Source organism: Neolamprologus multifasciatus, chromosome 7 (assembly GCF_963576455.1).
Source record: "Neolamprologus multifasciatus chromosome 7, fNeoMul1.2, whole genome shotgun sequence".
NCBI classification, from domain to species: Eukaryota; Metazoa; Chordata; class Actinopteri; order Cichliformes; family Cichlidae; genus Neolamprologus; species Neolamprologus multifasciatus.
In genome coordinates, this window is record NC_140445.1 from 44085892 (window position 1) to 44104396 (window position 18505).

The 18505-nt window shown below is 38.6% G+C and overlaps 3 protein-coding genes across 5 annotated transcripts; 1 reads left to right on the plus strand and 2 right to left on the minus strand.

Annotated features, from left to right (window-relative positions):
* Nucleotides 1–160: 160 nt before the first annotated feature.
* Nucleotides 161–6182, minus strand: rlig1 (RNA 5'-phosphate and 3'-OH ligase 1). Its single transcript, XM_085165634.1, has 7 exons — nt 5976–6182; nt 2115–2232; nt 1919–2014; nt 1490–1606; nt 1119–1316; nt 794–963; nt 161–629 (listed from the first exon to the last, which is right to left on the minus strand). Exons 1-7 carry the CDS (start codon nt 6063–6065, stop codon nt 459–461), a joined length of 960 nt encoding a protein of 319 aa, XP_085021760.1. The 5' UTR covers nt 6066–6182; the 3' UTR covers nt 161–458.
* Nucleotides 6183–6572: 390 nt separating this feature from the next.
* lyve1b (lymphatic vessel endothelial hyaluronic receptor 1b) lies at nt 6573–9844 on the minus strand. Of its 3 annotated transcripts, none has more exons than XM_085165633.1 (6): nt 9486–9841; nt 8802–8951; nt 8209–8348; nt 7573–7965; nt 7339–7417; nt 6573–7201 (listed from the first exon to the last, which is right to left on the minus strand). In XM_085165633.1, the coding sequence occupies exons 2-6, from the start codon at nt 8855–8857 to the stop codon at nt 6991–6993; spliced, it is 879 nt and encodes a 292-aa protein (XP_085021759.1). In that variant the 5' UTR covers nt 8858–8951; nt 9486–9841; the 3' UTR covers nt 6573–6990. The 3 variants fall into 3 exon arrangements, with proteins under 3 accessions (XP_085021759.1, XP_085021757.1, XP_085021758.1); XM_085165631.1 differs by having other exon boundaries at nt 8802–8970; nt 9486–9840; XM_085165632.1 differs by lacking the exon at nt 7339–7417 and having other exon boundaries at nt 7004–7201; nt 8802–8970; nt 9486–9844.
* Nucleotides 9845–10461: 617 nt separating this feature from the next.
* On the plus strand, nt 10462–18251 carry LOC146515032 (uncharacterized). The gene is made up of 8 exons (XM_085167950.1): nt 10462–11933; nt 12614–12754; nt 13659–13859; nt 15027–15214; nt 16594–16807; nt 17109–17207; nt 17317–17384; nt 17573–18251. The coding sequence occupies exons 1-8, from the start codon at nt 11541–11543 to the stop codon at nt 17730–17732; spliced, it is 1464 nt and encodes a 487-aa protein (XP_085024076.1). The 5' UTR covers nt 10462–11540; the 3' UTR covers nt 17733–18251.
* The last annotated feature ends 254 nt before the right edge of the window (nt 18252–18505 follow it).

The following is an 18505-nucleotide window of genomic DNA, read 5'->3' on the forward strand; positions in this document are numbered from 1 at the left end:
GTGCTTAAAAGGAAAACATTTGGCGTATTTTAATACCACATATATGTTATTGAAAGCATAGTGCATGTTTAGCGCAAACATGTCTTAATAGCCGGGGTTCCTTTTAATAACTTAACATGCTAAAAAAAAATGCCAAGTTGGTCAGTTATTTTTACATTAAAGCAGTACACATCTCTGCAAAAACCATCTTAAGTTTTGATTCACTCCACCGTTTCTTTTGGGTGCCAAACGTTAAACTTTGGCAGTCAGTTTTCTCCTTATTTCTTCCACTAACAGCTCACTTACTGTAAGCTACTCTTAAGACTTTCATGAATTCAAAAAGCAGCAGTTCTTAACTGGTTTCTGTGGAATAAATTAATCTATATGAGTATAGGATTGTAAATCACTCGCATGGAATGACAGATGAAATATCAGGGATCTATCAGCAAAGCGGCAGATCCTCACAAGACCGCATGGACTTATAGCTCAAAGTGAATGTCCTGAAGCCGGCTGAAGCAGTGTCCATTTAGTGCGACAAACGATGTAAACAACTCCGTGCTGCCATAAGCGTCAACACGGATGGCCGTCGGCTTGTTACCAAGGCAAGTGTTCGCTTCTGGCCACTTCAGTCCCAGGTGATGACGATGAACCTAACAACACACACAGAAGAGCTTGGTGCCTGATTTCACACTATTTAGAACACTGAAGCATGACAGCATTGCTCCCTGTAAACTGCTTATGGCAGCTCAATCTTTTAATACAGATACTTAAATCTATTTTATGTACTGAATAATATATATATATATTATCCCACCTTGATGAGAGTGCCATCACTGCAGTGCCAGACTATGCCCTCAACTCGACCGTCTGGATTCTCGTGAAACCAGGAGCACAGCTGCTGGAAGTCCACAGGTGGTGGGTTTCTGATTGGGACACTCCCATGTGTAACCAGGCAGTGGACAGGCTGTTTTTTGCTGCCCAGCCCTGTTTGTACAATATTAATGAATCTTGGTTTACTTCAGTTTTTCCTTTTAAATCAATCACCCAATGAAGTTAATTAATGTTAATCATTTATTAACATTAATTAATTCCTAACCACAGCTTATATATAAAAAAAAAATGAATGTAGTTTCTATTACCATAGGGGTTTCCATTGACATTGGTTCCAATAAGCTCCAGTGTTTGTTCCTGGAGCTCAGCTAATGGGACTGATGTGATTTCTAACATGTCTTCGTTGTCACGTCGAGGCCTGAGAACAAGAGCATGCCCAACGTTGTAATCCACCACAGAGGAGTGCCAGCAGTACTGCTTATTGTCTCTCTCCACTGGAACCCAGCCTACATATTTATAACAACAAAGAAAAGTACTCGTCATGCTGATGGTTTCCATGTGAAGGACGATACTTGCTGCTTATCGTCCCTTTGACACTTACCCCCATTTTTCTACATAAACTCTTTTACATAGACATAGGTGAATTCACTGCACACAAACTAAAATAAGAACTAAGAACCTGGAATATGTCCATGTTCATCGGGCACTGGACGGCCGCTGTGATGTTTGACTCCATGAGCTGGGATCCATGTTTCTGGCACCGGTTTAAAATCTTCCTCTATGTTCCACATGAAACCTGAAAGAAAGCCCCGAAAAATAAAACCCTTCCCCACTGCTAAATGTGTTATGTATTAACATTTTCCAGGCCTTTTCTTTTTTGGTCCACACTCAATATTCTCACAATTAGCCCCATAAGTTTCTGGTAATTATGCTTGTGTATACCAATACAGTGGATTTTTAAGTAATACTGTTATTAAACCCTTTGAATTGAGGCTCAGAATCTGCTTCAGTCACTAAAAACCCACCGTGGTGATGTGTAGAAGCAATATTACCAAAAAAAACGTGTTCAAAAATCTTGGGGGAACTGTTTTTGACAAAGTTATTCTACCTTTACAACTTTTGTGAGAATGTTGGTACTTTTTAAACCTCTTCTCTGTTTGTTTGTTTGGTCTTCTGTCAAGTCGAGCCCACAGGTAAGGCTGCCCTAAAGAAAACAGATCAATTCCACTTAGAAAACTACAAAGTAGTAGCAGTTTGTAGATGCTGACTAGGAAATGATCAGTGTTATTCTGAGATCTTCTCACCTTTATAAACTGTAACATAGCAACAGGTGCCATCAAGTTTTTCAGTGGCAAGTGCAGTATGTATGTTAGCCTCCAGAGCAACAGGGTTCACATTTTCTGTGGCAACAACCTGAAATTGCTAAAGAGAAGCAAAACCACATGCTTGATCAGTGCAAGATATAAATGAAAGTGACTATACCCAACATTAGTAACGGTACCATAAATGCATAAATGAGTTTTCTACATATTATATAGCATCAAACAGAAGCCCCACAGTATAAACCACCACTTTTCAATTATAAGTTTGCCCATATGGAAAAGATATATATAAATCTTATAAAGTTTGTATCTGTCTTGTGTGAAACTTGTATGAAAACCATACAAGAGTGAAAACAGATATAAGATCCCTTGAAAAATTATATAATGAAACTTGTATCTTTTGGATACTTACTAAAACAATATATGAAAGTAATGAGAAAGTGGCCACTTTCATGAGTAAATCATATAAGTTTTTACTATTTCTTTTCCATATGGGTGGGCTTGATTAAAGAACCAACAACAGACTACATGACTGTGTGACACTGAATCAGCTGCATAATTCATCTAATGCAATTTGAGAATAATTTCATGACTGCAAAGTTTTAGCAACCAGGGAATCAAAAGGTCAAATATGAATCTGTACCAGCTTCTTTTGCAATTACATGAAATATAAGTGAATCCCATGAAAAGTGATTCTCTTAAAGTATATCTCCTATATATCTATTAACAGGTGCTGATTCAAACAAATGACGTTTCAGTTTCTGGCTATTTTCAAAAAACACACATGACTACAAGACTACATTTATCACAACATAAAAACATAACATTAAGGAGATACAAATGAGGTGCCAGTGATATGAAGCCCATGATCATCCATATAAAGTGTCATCATTATGCCAAGATTAAAGCGTTCTCTACAGCTCTAGATGGATGGATGAAGTATATCAGTTTGGCAAATTATTCAAAAATACTTATTTGAAATCTATCACTCCACTGAAAGCAAAATTCTCTTGAAGTGGTGTAGAGTTTGAACAAATGCCAATGTGCTCACGCCACATATGACATGAATTAGCTGGTTGCTCCAGCTAATTCAGAGAAAAACTGTGCAAAGGAAACAGGCCTCCAAGAGCCACAAACTTTAATCCCAGGCTCTGCAGGGAACTCTGGCACCTGATGGTTTTAAGGCACATGCATTTAAAAGTCAGAGAGGGGAAAAATATTTGAAAAACATTACAGTTTGCCAGTTAGCCTTATATCAAGTGGATAAGTGGATATGGCATGTTGAGGCTTGGGTGTGAAATTTATGGTTTTCGGGGGGTTTATCGTTAACTCGGTTACCCTGGGTCTTTTCCCGTGTTGTAGTTGTGTGTCTTATTTTGAAAGAAATATTTATGTGTTACCATAGTGACCAGAGAGCATTAAGGGGCAGAGAGGAGGATGTTACTCTCAATGTTGTTGGCGTATTTCACGAGGACGCTGCTAATAAAGTTACACAATTACACAATGAATTTGCGTTTATTATTATAATTAAAAAATCCTATTGTTTTTGTCTTGGTCGTTTCATTTTATTTTGCTGTATTTATCTGCAACACCTTAAAGGCCGGTCCATGAAAATATTGTCTGACATTAAACCGGTCCGTGGCGCATAAAAGGTTGAGGACCGGCGTGAGTAACGGGCAGAACAATTACAATCTCTTCCACTATAGAGCAGTACACCTACCTGCTCTAATTAAATAGGTTGCCAACTGCCAGGAAAACAGAAGATGATGAAGAAGAAATTAAAAAGTCATGCTGTGAGACAACGCAGCACATCATAGCAATAGATAAATATTTGAAAAGAAAAAGTAGTCAATCTGACCCTGATGAAGGCCCTAGCATGAGTAGTGGTTCTGCTGTACCTGGTGCACAGGGAAAAATTATCAATATGCTTTTTGTGACATTTTTGGTGGTGTGCCGTGTGATTTTTCTAATGTGAAATATGTGCCGTAGCTCCAAAAGGATGGTAAACACAGCCATAAAGTAATATGGTGGTAATTATATTTCTGTTCCATCAATAGGGTAACCATTCTGTACAAGTCAAGTCATTTCTATGTTGTTTGGGCCTTGGACAGGCTGGAGACCTATGGATGGATGTTGTTTGATGTATCGCTGTGGAGAAAAATCTGGGGGGCCAGCTAGCATCCTAAAAGACACTAACAACACTTTTTCATCTTCTGCCTCCATTTCAAGCATCCTCCTCTGCCGCACAAACCCTCTGCATGGCCTTCTTCACTCTGGCCGTTCCCTTTTCTTCCCTGGCTCCATCCTTCTCTCTGTCTCCGAACATGCCTTCCAACTTTCCTCTTTGGCCAACAGCAGCACAACTTCCATTCACACCCTGTTGGCCAACAGCACCATAGGCGGTCGTTCTTAACCCAGGCCTCAACTGATCTGCTATGGAAATCTCATTCTTGATGATTCACATGGTTGATTTACACCAGATGCCCTTCCTGACACAACCCTCCCCATTTCTGCTGTGTTGAGAACGGCACTAGCACTACATCGGCTTGTGGCCCCCCTGTGGTAGGGTTCTAAAAGAAAAACGAAACCGCTAAAAAAAATGAATAAAGAAAATGATAGTATTAAGTTACTGATTATCTAGGAAAATGACTGAAATAATTCTTTGCAACAATTTAACTTGAGGGTAAACAGCTAATGTGTGAAAACAGACTTTTCCTGTTATATGTAGTTCTATCCTGACACCTGCAGATCTCTCCTTTGAGCTGTGTATATTAACATCAGATAGTAACGCCTCTACAAGATCCCTCAGAGCTCAGTGAGTGAATAGTAACAGGGTCTAAAGTCTTTCGGTAATGAGCATCAGTAATTAATATCAATTCTCAGAAACAACTTTATTCATTGATTTTTTTTCCTGTAGGGTTTAAATTGAAACCAGTTTTATTGTTCTACAAGTCTCACTGACTACAATCCTGAAACAGGCCATCTATTTGCACTTCCTTATATCAAACTTGCAGTTAGGTTTAGCCTACATTTGAATTATGTAAAGATGCTCTCAGCGTTACACGTTATGAAACATTAATTTAATGTCAGGTTCTTCCATGTCCTTAACGATAGAGCTGAAATGTCCATAAGTCTTTTAACTGGCACGTTCTTCCTCTCTTCTTCTGCTTTCCAGTAGGCTGGCCAAAACTTTCTTCATTCTAGAGTTTGTTTGTTTGTTTGTTTTTTCCAGACTTGCAGTGACTAAGCCTGCAAGAGTGGTCTGCATATGTCTGTGTGTTACCTGACAAAGAAGATTTTGGTGCTTTGGTAAAGCTTGAGTAAGTAGGAAAAACCCTTCATTCAGCCATGCAGGTATTTGCTCTACTCTATTCATCACACAGCAGTGGCTCTACTCGACTCACTGTTAAAAACTGGAAAGTTGGCACAGCATATAACTGTTTGATGCCGGATTGCACCACAGTTACAATAAATAAATAAATCAGACAGAAATTTCTCTGCTGTTGAAACCAGCTGCACAACTATTTGTCACGACGACCATGTGTCAGTTAATTTGTTCAACCTGTTGCCCTGTTTTCTACATTATGCAAGTAAGTGTGGTCCTCTGCCGAGGAAGACCTGAGGTGTGTCCTCGTGCTACAGGCGAAAGGACAACAGTTAGCCACCTCCCCCTGCTCTGGCTCAGACATTTACTCTGCTTACATTTCATTTCCAGTAAAAGATAAAAAGACACGACTAAAAACGTGTTCACGACGGGTGCTTCTCCGTGCTAACAACTGTAGCAGCAGGAGAAACCCATAATAAACCTACTGCGCCTGATAATGTGTCTGCAGATGCATTTACCTGACAGTCGCGTTTTCTGGACTGTTCTTCCATCACGTCAGTCAGAAACACACACGGTATCTTCTGCTGTACGGAACCCAGGCGTCTCATTTCGTGTGCTTCCTACCAAAGCTGTAACTTAATGTTTACAAACATGGATGAGCAAAGCAAAAAAAAATCAGCAACGGTTTGGCTCTGGAGTTGTCTTCTTCTTCTTTGGTTTTATGTCGGTGAGTAAATACCGAAACGACTCATTACCGCCGCCATGTTGCTGCGTTGGTAACAACATGTACCCGTGTGTATTTGGAAGTATATATTTTTTGCTATTTTACGTGAAATAAATGCAAATAAATGTACTTTTACTCGACTGGCAGAGAAGATTTGGTAAGTTTTTCATACTCGTTTCTGCTGCACAACCAAATTTCTTTGCAAATTAAATGGCACCCTATAAGAGGAATTAAACAGACTTTGCAACAGTATTTATTGCCAAGATGCAAAGTTACAAAGAAATATTTGCCCAAACATAAATTACCTGACTTTTTGTGCTAAATCTAGATATGCATATGTCTATGTGTGTGTATATGTGTGTGTGGGTGGGGGGTAGAAGACACTTGTAAATAACATTAACACAATTTATTTCCATAATAAAAGTAATAATAGTATTACTTTGAAAGCTTGTTTGTTAGTATCTGTTGTCTGTAATACAGAAATACAGGTCACACTATCATTATTGTATATTTTCAATATTATTTTACAATATGGTTTGTGTCAGTTACATATTTGTATTGTTTTTTCTCCACCACCAGGAGTGAAGCATATGTTGGCTTCCACCTTCATTCATGTGTATATGACAGCAAGTCTAAACATAGAGCCAGAGTCAGTTGTCTGTAGCCAGAAGAGTCCTGCATCAGGCTGTATAAAGGATTTTTATGAGTACAACAATTAACCAAAGAGTTTATGACGTAAATGATCTCCTAATCTTGTTTTTATCAGACAACACAGCTGTGTCTACAAAAACTTGCACAAAATGGTCATATTACTCTGAAGAGTTTGCTTTGATGTCTGATTTCACACAGAGAGTGATATCACTGGAGTACTTCTGGTCTGATTCTTCTTCATCGTCATCATCATCATCTCCTTGCGGTCCATACTGGCCGAGTTGGTTCATATCATTATCAGTAAAATTCCACATCTCTGTCTCGATGTTATCCATCTGATGCCAGTGAGACAAGCACCTGAAAACATTCCTTTTCCAAAAAGACAGAGAAAGTGTTTTTAATAAAAGACAATATATGTGGATTACACCACATTATTGCAAACAAAGAAACAAAAGTTGTTCCTTAAGTGCTTTAAGCCGTGCAGATCATCTGGAAACATTACTCACACTTGAAAGTACCACATAGCACTTGCTGCAGTCAGGAGCAGGAGAATGATGCCAAGAACAATAAGTGTTACATGTAAAGCTGATAAAGAAAAACAACAACAACAAAAAACAAGTAAAGAAGTTAATTTGATTAAAATCATTTATCCAAATGTTTGGGGATTTTTTTGCTGAAATGATGTTAGCAAAATCAAACAATGAAAAAAGAAAAAGTGTCTTAGATATTGCACAACATACCTCCTAGAGATGGTTTTGTGGAGCTCTCAGTTTGTGGCAGCACCGACTCAGAGGAAGCTGGGAAATTGAAGGCATGAGTGGAAGCAGAAAAGGTAAAAGTGGTACCTGGGGGGTTCAGAGTGGTTAGGGGAGGCAAGGAAACAGGAATATGGGTCGAGAACGTTTTAAAAGAAGGGGTGGCAGAGGAAGAAATCCTAGCTGACCGCGATGTCTTGACAAGCACATCAGAAGCTGAAGTTGAGGGTGTGGGCTGAAGTGTCGGCCGAGATTTTCCTGTTATTGACTTTTTTGTTGAGGACATGGACTTTGTTGTTGATGTGACCAAATGTGTGGTTTGAGTTGTCAGTGGAGTTGGAGATGTGGGGGATTGTGGGCTGGCTGTTGTCTCCAAATCTGTTAATGATGAGAAAATCAATGGTTTAGTTCTATTTAAGTGATCAGATGGCTGTAATTACAGGCAGTAATTAGGCACAACATGAAAACCACTTGCGGGTCACAATCACACTGATCATGTCATTACATTGTTATGTGCCACTCAGACACTTTGGTCTTGGCATTAGACATTTGACATCTGTGATGAATGAATTGACGTTTATGGCGTATATTAGTCTCATAAACTAAGAAAATAAGTAATACCGGATGCATTGAAGCAGAAGACGCCAAACTTTTTATCTGCTGATGTCTTCCATGACACTACCCCAATATTGCCCTGGCCACAGTTTTGTTTAGAGGAAATTCGTGGGATGACGGCAATCTGTTCAGCTATCCAGCCATATCTGTTAAAATAGTAACAGTAATATAGTAATGGTTTTTATCCACATATTAAACAGCAATCATTATGGTTAAAATTAGGTCAGTCTGTCCAATTAGTTTTGAGCCACAGAAAATCAGGGATTGTGTGTAATTTATAAACAGGGAATGCAAATGTTAAACTCCTTGATTTAAATAATCTTTGGTTTGATTTAAACTGTGATGGTGTAAGAAAGCAAAATTACCCCCCCCAAAAAAGTGCCACTAACCAAATATATACGGACCCAAGTGCTTATGCAATACATCGATCTTGTGTATTTGGGACAGTTAGTTGTGTTTTCTAAAATATTTTTATGTTATTACTGGGAAACGCATTCGAGTTAGTCACCTGTTTTTGCGCATGATTTATTAATATGAAATCTTGAAAACTGCATATGGGTCAACATGTATTAAACCCTAGTTAAATGCTTTCTGCTTACTTGCACGTTTCCAGTCCATGTGTGATTGCTTTTGATATCTGAGATTCCGTCGCCATGGTGACATTTAGTGAAAGACAGGCATCTCTGGCAGCTGTGAAGTTCAAGGTGTAGTAGGTTCCTCCTTCAATAAGCAGGAAGACTCCAGTGGCTCTGTAACTCTCAGAAATTACTAACAAAAAAATTTTAAAGCGAATTTTCTTTGTAAATAAATTACATTGAGAAGATGGATGGATGTAAAAGAAGAACTGACTGTTCTGTGAAAAGCCTTATGATCTGTTACTTATGATGTAAAGTACACATATCAATATACAGGTAAACCACAGTGTGTACATCTACTTTACAAAGAAATAAACCATAATATGAGCACACACACACACAAACACACACACACGCCTGCGCCTTGTGCGACAAAGAATAGTCAAAAAAACATTTAAAAAATCATTTTTTTAATCTTTTGCTAATATTTTAAAGTTTACAGTTATTAAAGTTTAATATCACAGAAGGAGCCAAACATCTTCATCTTCTTAACAATAAAATCTGATGGTAGTCTTAAAAGACATTTCAAAAACACGAGTTAAACTTCTTAACAACTATGAAATTTTAGAATTTGAAATGCTAGACTTGTGGGATATCCCAGGATTAAGTCTAAAAGTGAATGAAGAAATAAACATACAAACCCCTTACCTCTATTTAAAGTGGATTCGCAGGTTTGTAAAAACAGGGCAAAAATCACAGGTAATACTGATGACAAACAACAAAGTCTTGCCATGTCTTGTATGACAAAGTATACCCAACGTGGATGAGGGTGGAGGATCAAATAAACTGAAGCAGAGGGAGAAGCCCAAGAACAAATGTGACAGGGAAGAGAAAAGGAAACAGGAAAAACAAGGTCAAATCTGCTTAATGGCCTGTTAGGAGATAGGACACGCATCCACATGAGAAAGACCTTCACAGTAGCTCTCTAAACATTATTGTTTGGGTGATCAAATTGCAGATGCATGACATATATGACATTTAAAGCACTAATCTTGTACTAGTGATAACATATTAATGATTTCCAAAGCAGAGATATAGGAATATGGGTTTCATAAAAGAATCAAATAAAGGATGTAATAATCGAAACTGTCAATTGGGTGAAGAGTTTATTCATTTTTTTAAAAATCAAACTTTACAAGTGGATATGGTTAAAGAAGCCTTCTTAAATGTTGTTTTGTACTATTTTTATGAGTTTGAGCTTTTCTGCTTCGTAAGCATCTCTGATGAAGGTATTTTTGCACTCCATAAGCTGTAGGAAAAGGAATTTCCTCCCAACTGTTCCTTTGCTGTCCTCACTTTTGCTGTCTGCTATTGGAACCAGTTTTATAAGTATAACCAAGTTTCCTCTGTGTTTATATTATGTTTCAAATCATCACATTCACGGCACCTATCAATGATCAAAAAAGGAAAAAAAATCACAACTCATGGCACATAATCTTTGAACTACTTGTATATTTAAGTCCGTCTTTCACAGTAATGGTGCAAATGTATTTACAATTGTTTAAATTGTAAATACATTTGCACACAGGTTTTTATCGTGAACACTTGAATAATGCACTTTCATGCTTAGATGAGAACATCTAATCATGAAAGTAAAGTGAAAGGCCTCATGAATATTTTTGCATTAATTTTTTTTTATGATTAAAGTTCAGTTCAATTCCATTTTATTTATAGAGCGTCAAATCACAACAACAGTCACCTCAAGGAACTTTATATTGTAAGGTAGACCCAACAAAACCCAACAATCAAAGTGTGGCATTTTCAGTTAAGTATTAAGTATTGAGTATTAAGGTTATTTATTAATTACGTATTGATTGCATATGGATTATCAACTCAGCTGACGGATTTAACTTTTTGCACTATTAAAACTAGCCTTTTAATAAAACGATGCATGCTTTCTCATGTAATCTCCAATCATGTGATCAGACCTGGCATTTGGTACCCTGAACACATCATAATCATGAGTTAAAGGCATGTTAGAATGACGAGTACTTTCCCCTGTTGTGTTAAAACTTGCAGTATCACCACTTTCATTCTACTGCAGGAAGCAAAACAGTTCAGCGTGTCCTACTGCAATGACTCAGTGACTGTTGTGTAAATAATGGTGCTTCCTGCCTTCTTCAGGCTGAAGCAGTAATGACTGAGGAAAGCGATAGACTGCTGGTCCACTGATAGGCCCAGGAAAGATGTTAAGTGGTCACACTTCCTCGGTTGGGTGTGTCTATCTTCTTCTACAGACTGTCAGAAAATCACAAACCAGTAAAAAAAAAAAAAAGTGTGAAAACATGAAAATGAAATCTGACATCACAAAAATAGGTCTCAGTGACCTTTCAAGTATAGATATAGAGCTGTGTGTGTGTGTGTGTGTGTGAGAGAGAGAGAGAGAGAGAGAGAGAGAGAGAGAGAGAGAGAGAGAGAGAGAGAGATATGCTTCTGTTGTTCTGATATGCTACCCATGGTTACTGGTCCTTAGTTAAGTTAACTGAAAAAACTTTAAATACATAAAAATAAATTGACACCACTGGCTTTTTTTAATTTCACATATAAAAATTATTAATAATTTGAAAGCTTTTTAAGGAATAGAAAGTGTCCTCTTACCAAAACACAGAGACTGTTTGCCTCAGTGCGTTTTCTGCTATCGTGTTGCCCAATAAATGTTGAATGAAGCTGGGCTGGTGATAGGATCCACCCAGTGCACCAAACATGAAACTGAGAACTTTATTCAGGTTGCTGGCCTATGTTCTAACAACAAACCGGGAGCCCTTGTTTTCCTTTGGTGACAGTGACATTTTGGCAAAACTGCATCAGTCGTTTTGTTTTTTTCTCTTTTTCTTTGAAATGTCAATCAGGGCCAGATCGCACACAGATCTGCAGATGTCCTCGCTAGATGACAGCCTGTACAAATCTTTCTCCATGAGCAGCAGTAACGTTAACAGAGGCAGCCGGTTCAAGGATGGGGTAACGGAAGAAGTTAAAGTCCTCTCCAGGCCGTCCAGGAGGCCTGTGCGGGCGGTCAGGCCAGTCAGCGCCGTCAGCTCCAATGGCTCCTTCCTCCAGCTCAATCATCTGCAGGGGGAGCTGGTCAGAAAGAGGAAGGTAAGAAGGTAGAAAAGGACATTGAATTTTTCTTTTTACAAAATGTAACATTAAGATTAAATAATTCGTATTAACTCTGATTCAGCATTTGAATATTCAGGGAATTGTAAAATCAGTTACAGAGCTAACACACACTTTTTTCACTTTTAGAAACTTTTTTATTTGTATTTATTTATTTTGTAGATTTTACTGCTGAGTTCTCATATGACTCATAACAGCAGGTGTAACATTTAACATCCTCCAGCCTCACTGTAAGTGCATCCTTACAGGAAATGTCTGATAAATATTAATAATTCCTGTTGTGTAAGCCAGTGCACTCATGACCTCTCAGATATCTAAGACCTTGGTTCAGAAGCTGAATCCTTCTGGGAAAACCTGAAGGAAAAGAGTTTCCCAGACGAGCGTAAAAAATGATCACACTTGTATTATTATTTCCAAGGCCAGTTAAATGATCTTAAAAAGACGACATGAACCATAAACCATAAAACGTAAAACAAAAAGCATGATGAATGTGAAAAAAAAATGCTGTAAATATAATGAGAACTTGTAAAGGTCATAATTTCTTATGATGACATAATTCATTATTTTATGAGTTTGTATATTTCGGGGTGGGTGGTGGTGCTGGGGGGCGGCTCTGTAGCTTCTAGTTCACACTGTGTGTCACTAATAAATTCTCTCAGGAATGTGAGGACCTGAAGAAAGAAAACAAGTATTTATCAAACGAGATCCACATGGAACGGATTATGATGCGCACAGAGAGTGAGCTAACCATGAGGAACCTCAGAAACTTGAACCAGGAGCTACAGGCTCAAGTTAAGGAGGTACAGCCAAACAGTGTTATTAAATGGCACTAATAACCAAGAGATGAAACAGTGGGCCACTTATGACACACAAAAACGAAAGTATAACCACACGCCTATATGGTAGTTAATCAGACTTTTTGGAAGGAATCAAGACACGTTCTTCTTTCAAACCTTGTCTTTACATCTGTTGGAAAACTTTAATTCAGTTACATCAAGTTACAATTGGCTTATAGCAGCTTCCTGTTCTCCAGGACATTAATGTTAGATTCATATGTTAAAACAGCAGCAAAACAGCATGTGCTTCTATCAAACAGTGTTTACATGCCAGCTTTAAATGTCAGACTAAATTTACAGCTCTAATAAAATATGTGACTTTTTTATATTTTGAAATCTATGTGTAAAAAAACTGCTATGGTCAGTTAGCCATTCCTCACCATGTTTTTGACAAATGGGCAACTGAATGTGTAGCATAAACCAGGAGAACCGTACAGGCCAGACTGCTTGACCCTACACGGAGAGGATTATGTGGCTATGGTATGCTGGGGGAGATCTTTGTGGCAGGAAATGTGACTGCCTTTTCAGAACTGCCATTGTGTCAATGAGGGAACATGAGGGATCTTTACAGTAGGCATTCTTTAAATAAAAGTAAGTGTTATAAATGAAATTTTTATGTCCAGAAAAGGCTTGTTGAGGTGTTTGAAGTCTTAGATCTAGTTTTATATAAGACATCTTATACAAATGTATGAAGGAGATGCATATTATTCATATTATAACCTATATCCATTCATGCCAGCTAAAGCAGACCCTTGTCACTCCAAAGGGTTAGAATCACGTTGCATTGGCAAAACAAAGCAGGCGTCTACTGTTTCTCGATCATGTCACTGCAGTACACATTCACCTCTCTCTGTGTGACCCAAATCAGCTGAAGCAGAAGCTGTACCAGAGCCAGCAAAGGTCAATGTTATGTTCGCGAGCTGCAGATGAAGCAGAGGAGTCCAGGGCGGAGGCAGAGAAGGGCAGGGCTGTGGCTGAGGCTCGGTCCCTGGGCTTTCAGCGGGACAAGGATGCAGCTGAGGCTGACAGGGGACGTCTGAGTGAAGAGCTGCAGAAGCTTAAAAAGGAGGTAAACACATGACAGAGAACGCTGATCTATTAAGCTGAATACAATTCCATCCATCCATTCACTTCCGCTTGTCCTTTTCAGGGTTGCGGGGGGCGCTGAAGCCTATCCCGGCTGTCTTAGGGCGAGAGCTAAATAAAAAATTCCTTTGATTGTTTCTTTATCTTACTAAATAAATAAATAAATAACACTGCAGCTGGGCAAGAATAGGATAGAATATATACTCTTCTAGCTAAATGAAGTAAGACTTTTTTCAGTATTTTATGTTTTCCTTTTCTTACCTTGTGAAAAGGTTATCACATTTTCTGTTACTATTATAAGACTAGAAACAGTACTTACAGTATTCACATAGTGGAACCTGATTAGTTAGCTATTTGCCAATCTGTCAGTAATGGGAAATATAATGACAGATAAATGAAAATGAAAAAGTAAGGAAGAAATTGGAGAAACACCCTTCAACCATGTTATGAGTGTTGATGTTGCATAGTCTTACCACCAGAGGGCACTCTGCAAAGTGTTTGGAGCACCAAAAACACAACAGCCAGCGGATCTGAGAAAAGACGGGCAAAACAAATGTTAGACAAATCTGTTTTGTAAATTTAAAAGAAAAAAAAACTATTGGATGATATATGAGAATATCAGATTTTTAAATAACTAAATATTATCAGTCCTAAAAATCTTGTGTTGGTTGGGATGTATCACTTAGCTTGCTTTGCATCAGTTTGTTGACGTGATATAATATAGGACACGATGAGTTAGGAATCCTAAATAGATTGAAAATGACTTTTGATCATTAAAAACAAGCATTCTAAAGTTAGCTATTTTGGGAACATCGGAATATTTGACATGACTACACCATCGATTTTCCTTGATGTCACTTTGGGGCTTAATGAGTTAAAGTGAAGGATAAAGCCTTAAGAGGAGCTTTCCAGGATATGTACATGGTTTGTGACGCCCGTGTCATCATGGCAATCCATCGTCCAAACTGCAGATGCAATCTCTGTGGGCAGAAATAACTCTTTTAGATGCAGTTTTCCAGCTGAGTTCCTTTTTTTTGTTTAACCTCAGTTAATGAACTTCCTGAATCAAGCAGGAAGATTAGCGTTTGACTGAGTTCATTCAATCAAAGCCCATAACACCTAATTTGACATCTGCTTTTTCTTTCTGCAGCACGTGAACGTGCAGCTTTTACTGGCACAAACAGAGAAGAACTACTTTGAAAGTAAGCTGAAGTTGGATCGGGTGTCTGGAGAGAAACAGGCCCTCCTGCAGGAGAGCAGGAGCCTGGAGGCAGACAGAGATGACCTCCGACACAAGCTGAGGAAGCTCACCCAAGAAAATGTCCAAATTAAAGAGAGGTAGATACATTTTAGTGACACCTGGCAACTGTGATTGATTTTCTTACATCCCACTAAATCATCTTAAGTACCTCTCTTTTCTGATTTTTGCTTTCAGGGTTTTTTTTTTATCATTAATGAAAAATAGGAGTTGTTGTGCTTTAGTCCTAGCTTCTTCTACAAACTGCATGTCTTTGGACTGTGGGAGGAAGCTGGAGTACCCGGAGGGAACCCACGCAAACACAGGGAGAACATGCAAACTCCACACAGAAAGGCCCCGGCCAGATGGTGGGGTCTAACTCAGGACCTTCTTGCTGTGCGGCAACAGTGCTAACCACCGTGCCACTGTGTTGCAAATCTATGTATAACAGTACACTGTGTGAGCCCAAGAAGAAATAATTTAAACATCTTAGTTAGAGATGTCTTCTTTATTCCTTACTTTCCTGTCAAAAAAGTGAGATTTTTTTGAGTGTGATAAAAAAAAACTAATTAAAGTGTTTGTGTTTTTTTTTAGCTATTCAGATTTTTTGATTAAAATGCATTTTGTACCACCCAGTGCTCTGTGATATACCAAATACACAAACTATTTTTAAAAATCCAATCTAATGCTGGGAATATAGGAAAGATCAATTCTAACATCAGGATGTTAGACCTATGAAAATGTTTGTATATGTGTGTGATTACTTTGACTTTTGTTTTTAGAGGGTTTTTTTGGATTTCCCATTTATCTTCAGAGGGAATTTCCCAAAACTCAGTGTCATTGTCCGTGACCGTCCGTGGTGCAACAATAACGGCCTTTTAGTTGATAGCTCTGAGAAAATTCAATTCAGCTGAGTCACATCAGCAAGGCAGAGGAGGAGAAAACAGAAACAAAGAGAAAAGTCAGAGGAAGCGTACTTGACTCCAAGACGTTCCGTACAATATATGAAGGACTTTAAGAGGCTGCTCTGCTAAGTAAAAGTGTAGAAAGTCTGTAAAAGTGTACTTGTTTACCTTCACTGCTCAGTTTTCACATGATCTCTGTGTTGTCCCGTGAACACAACACAAGATGACTCTTCTAAGAGTGTGAGGAACAGTACCAAAGACCAGGTGTGCTTATTTTGCACAGACTTCGAGTCAAACAACAAATACCTGACTGGACGACACAGTTAACAAAAGTGCTTTGAGTACTCAGAGTAGAAAAGCACTATATAAGGACCAGTCCATTTACCATTTTCAATTCACGTCTTAGGGATTTTCTTTATTGCTTTTCAGTAACTGCAGACCAGAATGAGAGTACGCTTCACAACAGGCTGAAGACAAGACGGTTTAAAGATTTAACTGGATTTAGCTTAAAGGTGCATGAAGATGCAGTCTGGCTATGATGTTTTAGCATGCAATTTCATCCTGTCCCTTCGCAGTGAGATGAACTGGAAACGCAGAGCGACAGAATCAGAAGAGGAGAGCAAAAGAGCTAACCAGGCTCGGCGGGAAGTCGAGGCAGAGAGGCATCTGGCTGAGAAGGAGAGGCAGGAGAGAGTGGCCGAGTGCCTGAGCTGGAGGGAGAAGTACCAGGAGCTGGCTGACATGTTTCAAGTTCAGGAAGACCTGAAGGCTCTGAGGCAGAATAAAGCAGTAAGACAGCACCACAGCTCTCACGCCCACTGAACAATTACAAAACAGTGGACACTACTGTGCTTTTGTGCCATCTCCCACCCCTTATCCCCAAACAGTCACGGTAGAAATTATTTGAACTGAGCATAAAATATACTGTTTAAATGATTATTTCCATCTTGAAAAATGTCCCTGAGTGATTCACTGTGGTACAATACTGCAAGTCACACGTTTGCAACAAGGCTGAAAGAATAAAATGTTTGTTCTGTACATTTTCATCTCTTTAAAGTAAAATCTTTAAGTGATTTTTTTTTCTCAACAGTGTCAAGCCCACATCAAAAGCTACTTCCTGTGCATGACTGAAAGCGACCAGAGGGTTAAAATTCTCAAAAATCCAGATGGCACTCCGAGAAATTTCACAGTGAGATGATCCTACATCTCATACTCACAAGAGATCTGTGCATGTCTAGGTGTACAATACAGGACATTTAAAAAGTAAACCAGAAGCTTATGTTATGATTTTTGTTCAGGAAGGAGATCCTGTATACATCTCCACTCCAGAGTCCAGCGTTGAAGAGCCTGAAAGGAGTTCATCTAGGTAAACAAAAACTGTGGCCACCAGGGGGAAGCCACACAAACTACAATTGTTCAGATATGGTAGCAACATAAGATTAAAATTCAAATTTACAAAAGGCAAATAGCTTTTTGCTTTTTTTTTTTTTGCTTTCAGCTTTTCTCTGGTTGAAGACCACTATTAATAATTAATTGTGAACTGTATTTACTCAGGACCATGCTCAGGGTGACAGCACCACACATGGGGAGAGATCTGGGTCCGAGTCACTTTGATGAGCTGCCTGCCTATGGAGGAGAGCGACCTGACTCAGGCCCTCTGCGCAGAAGCAGGAAGGTGGTGGATTACTTCTGGATTCCCACAGATCAGGACTGACCACGAATGTAACCACATGCTCCTGGGAAAATCAAAGTACTCCAGTAGAGCTGCTGCTTGGAAGATTCAAACTGTTGTTCAAGTGTGAAGTATTTTATTGGACAGATGGAATATGTAACTGTAAAGCAGAGTAAATACAGGTAAACAGTAGGTGCTCATGTACTGACTTTATTGACATTAAAGCAATAGAGGTGCACAATAACTCTGAATACCTTACAATAAGACCCTAATCGTATGTCTTAGACATAATCATGGCTTGAGAGTACTTGGTTAAGCCTGATGGTCATTTGTTTAGCTTTGGAAGAAGGGAAATCAATTGCAATTTAGTTTGTCAATTTAAGAGCCACACAAATTTAACATTTATTATTTTGAGCCCTCAATATAAAAACCAACCTCATCAGGGCCGCTTCAAAATTTAGTCGACATTACTCTTTTGATAAGTACACATTTCATCATGTGGGTGAAATTAAAAAAAAAAAAAATCCTAATGAGATATTAACACTTGTAAAACATGCAACGGCATCATTGTTAATGTCTGCTTCAATACATTGTGCAATTAGGCCAGGATTAAACCAAATACTTCAGCATCTGCATGGGCTCAATATTCTTCTTAGTGGATTTCTTTATCCCAGCACAAAAAAAGCCCATCTAACTAAGAGGTAGAAACACAGGCAACTTTGAAACGTGACGACAGCAAACCAATGATTACAGATTTATTTTTTTTCTTTTTTAAATATTGTAACATTTGGAGAATGGGTATTGCAACCACTCAT

Excerpts from the sequence above, each read along its gene's own strand:
- rlig1 (XM_085165634.1), bottom strand. The coding sequence starts at position 6,065 with ATGAGACGCCTGGGTTCCGTACAGCAGAAGATACCGTGTGTGTTTCTG. Across the intron at positions 2,015-2,114 it reads CTATGTTACAGTTTATAAAG|GGCAGCCTTACCTGTGGGCT; the intron begins GTGAGAAGATCT and ends TGTTTTCTTTAG. Across the intron at positions 964-1,118 it reads TGTCAATGGAAACCCCTATG|GGCTGGGCAGCAAAAAACAG; the intron begins GTAATAGAAACT and ends TTGTACAAACAG.
- lyve1b (XM_085165631.1), bottom strand. The coding sequence starts at position 9,738 with ATGTGGATGCGTGTCCTATCTCCTAACAGGCCATTAAGCAGATTTGAC. Across the intron at positions 8,971-9,485 it reads CGAATCCACTTTAAATAGAG|TAATTTCTGAGAGTTACAGA; the intron begins GTAAGGGGTTTG and ends TTTTTTTGTTAG. Across the intron at positions 7,966-8,208 it reads CTTCTGCTTCAATGCATCCG|ATTTGGAGACAACAGCCAGC; the intron begins GTATTACTTATT and ends CATCATTAACAG.
- LOC146515032 (XM_085167950.1), top strand. The coding sequence starts at position 11,541 with ATGAAACTGAGAACTTTATTCAGGTTGCTGGCCTATGTTCTAACAACA. Across the intron at positions 15,215-16,593 it reads AATGTCCAAATTAAAGAGAG|TGAGATGAACTGGAAACGCA; the intron begins GTAGATACATTT and ends GTCCCTTCGCAG. Across the intron at positions 17,385-17,572 it reads CCTGAAAGGAGTTCATCTAG|GACCATGCTCAGGGTGACAG; the intron begins GTAAACAAAAAC and ends GTATTTACTCAG.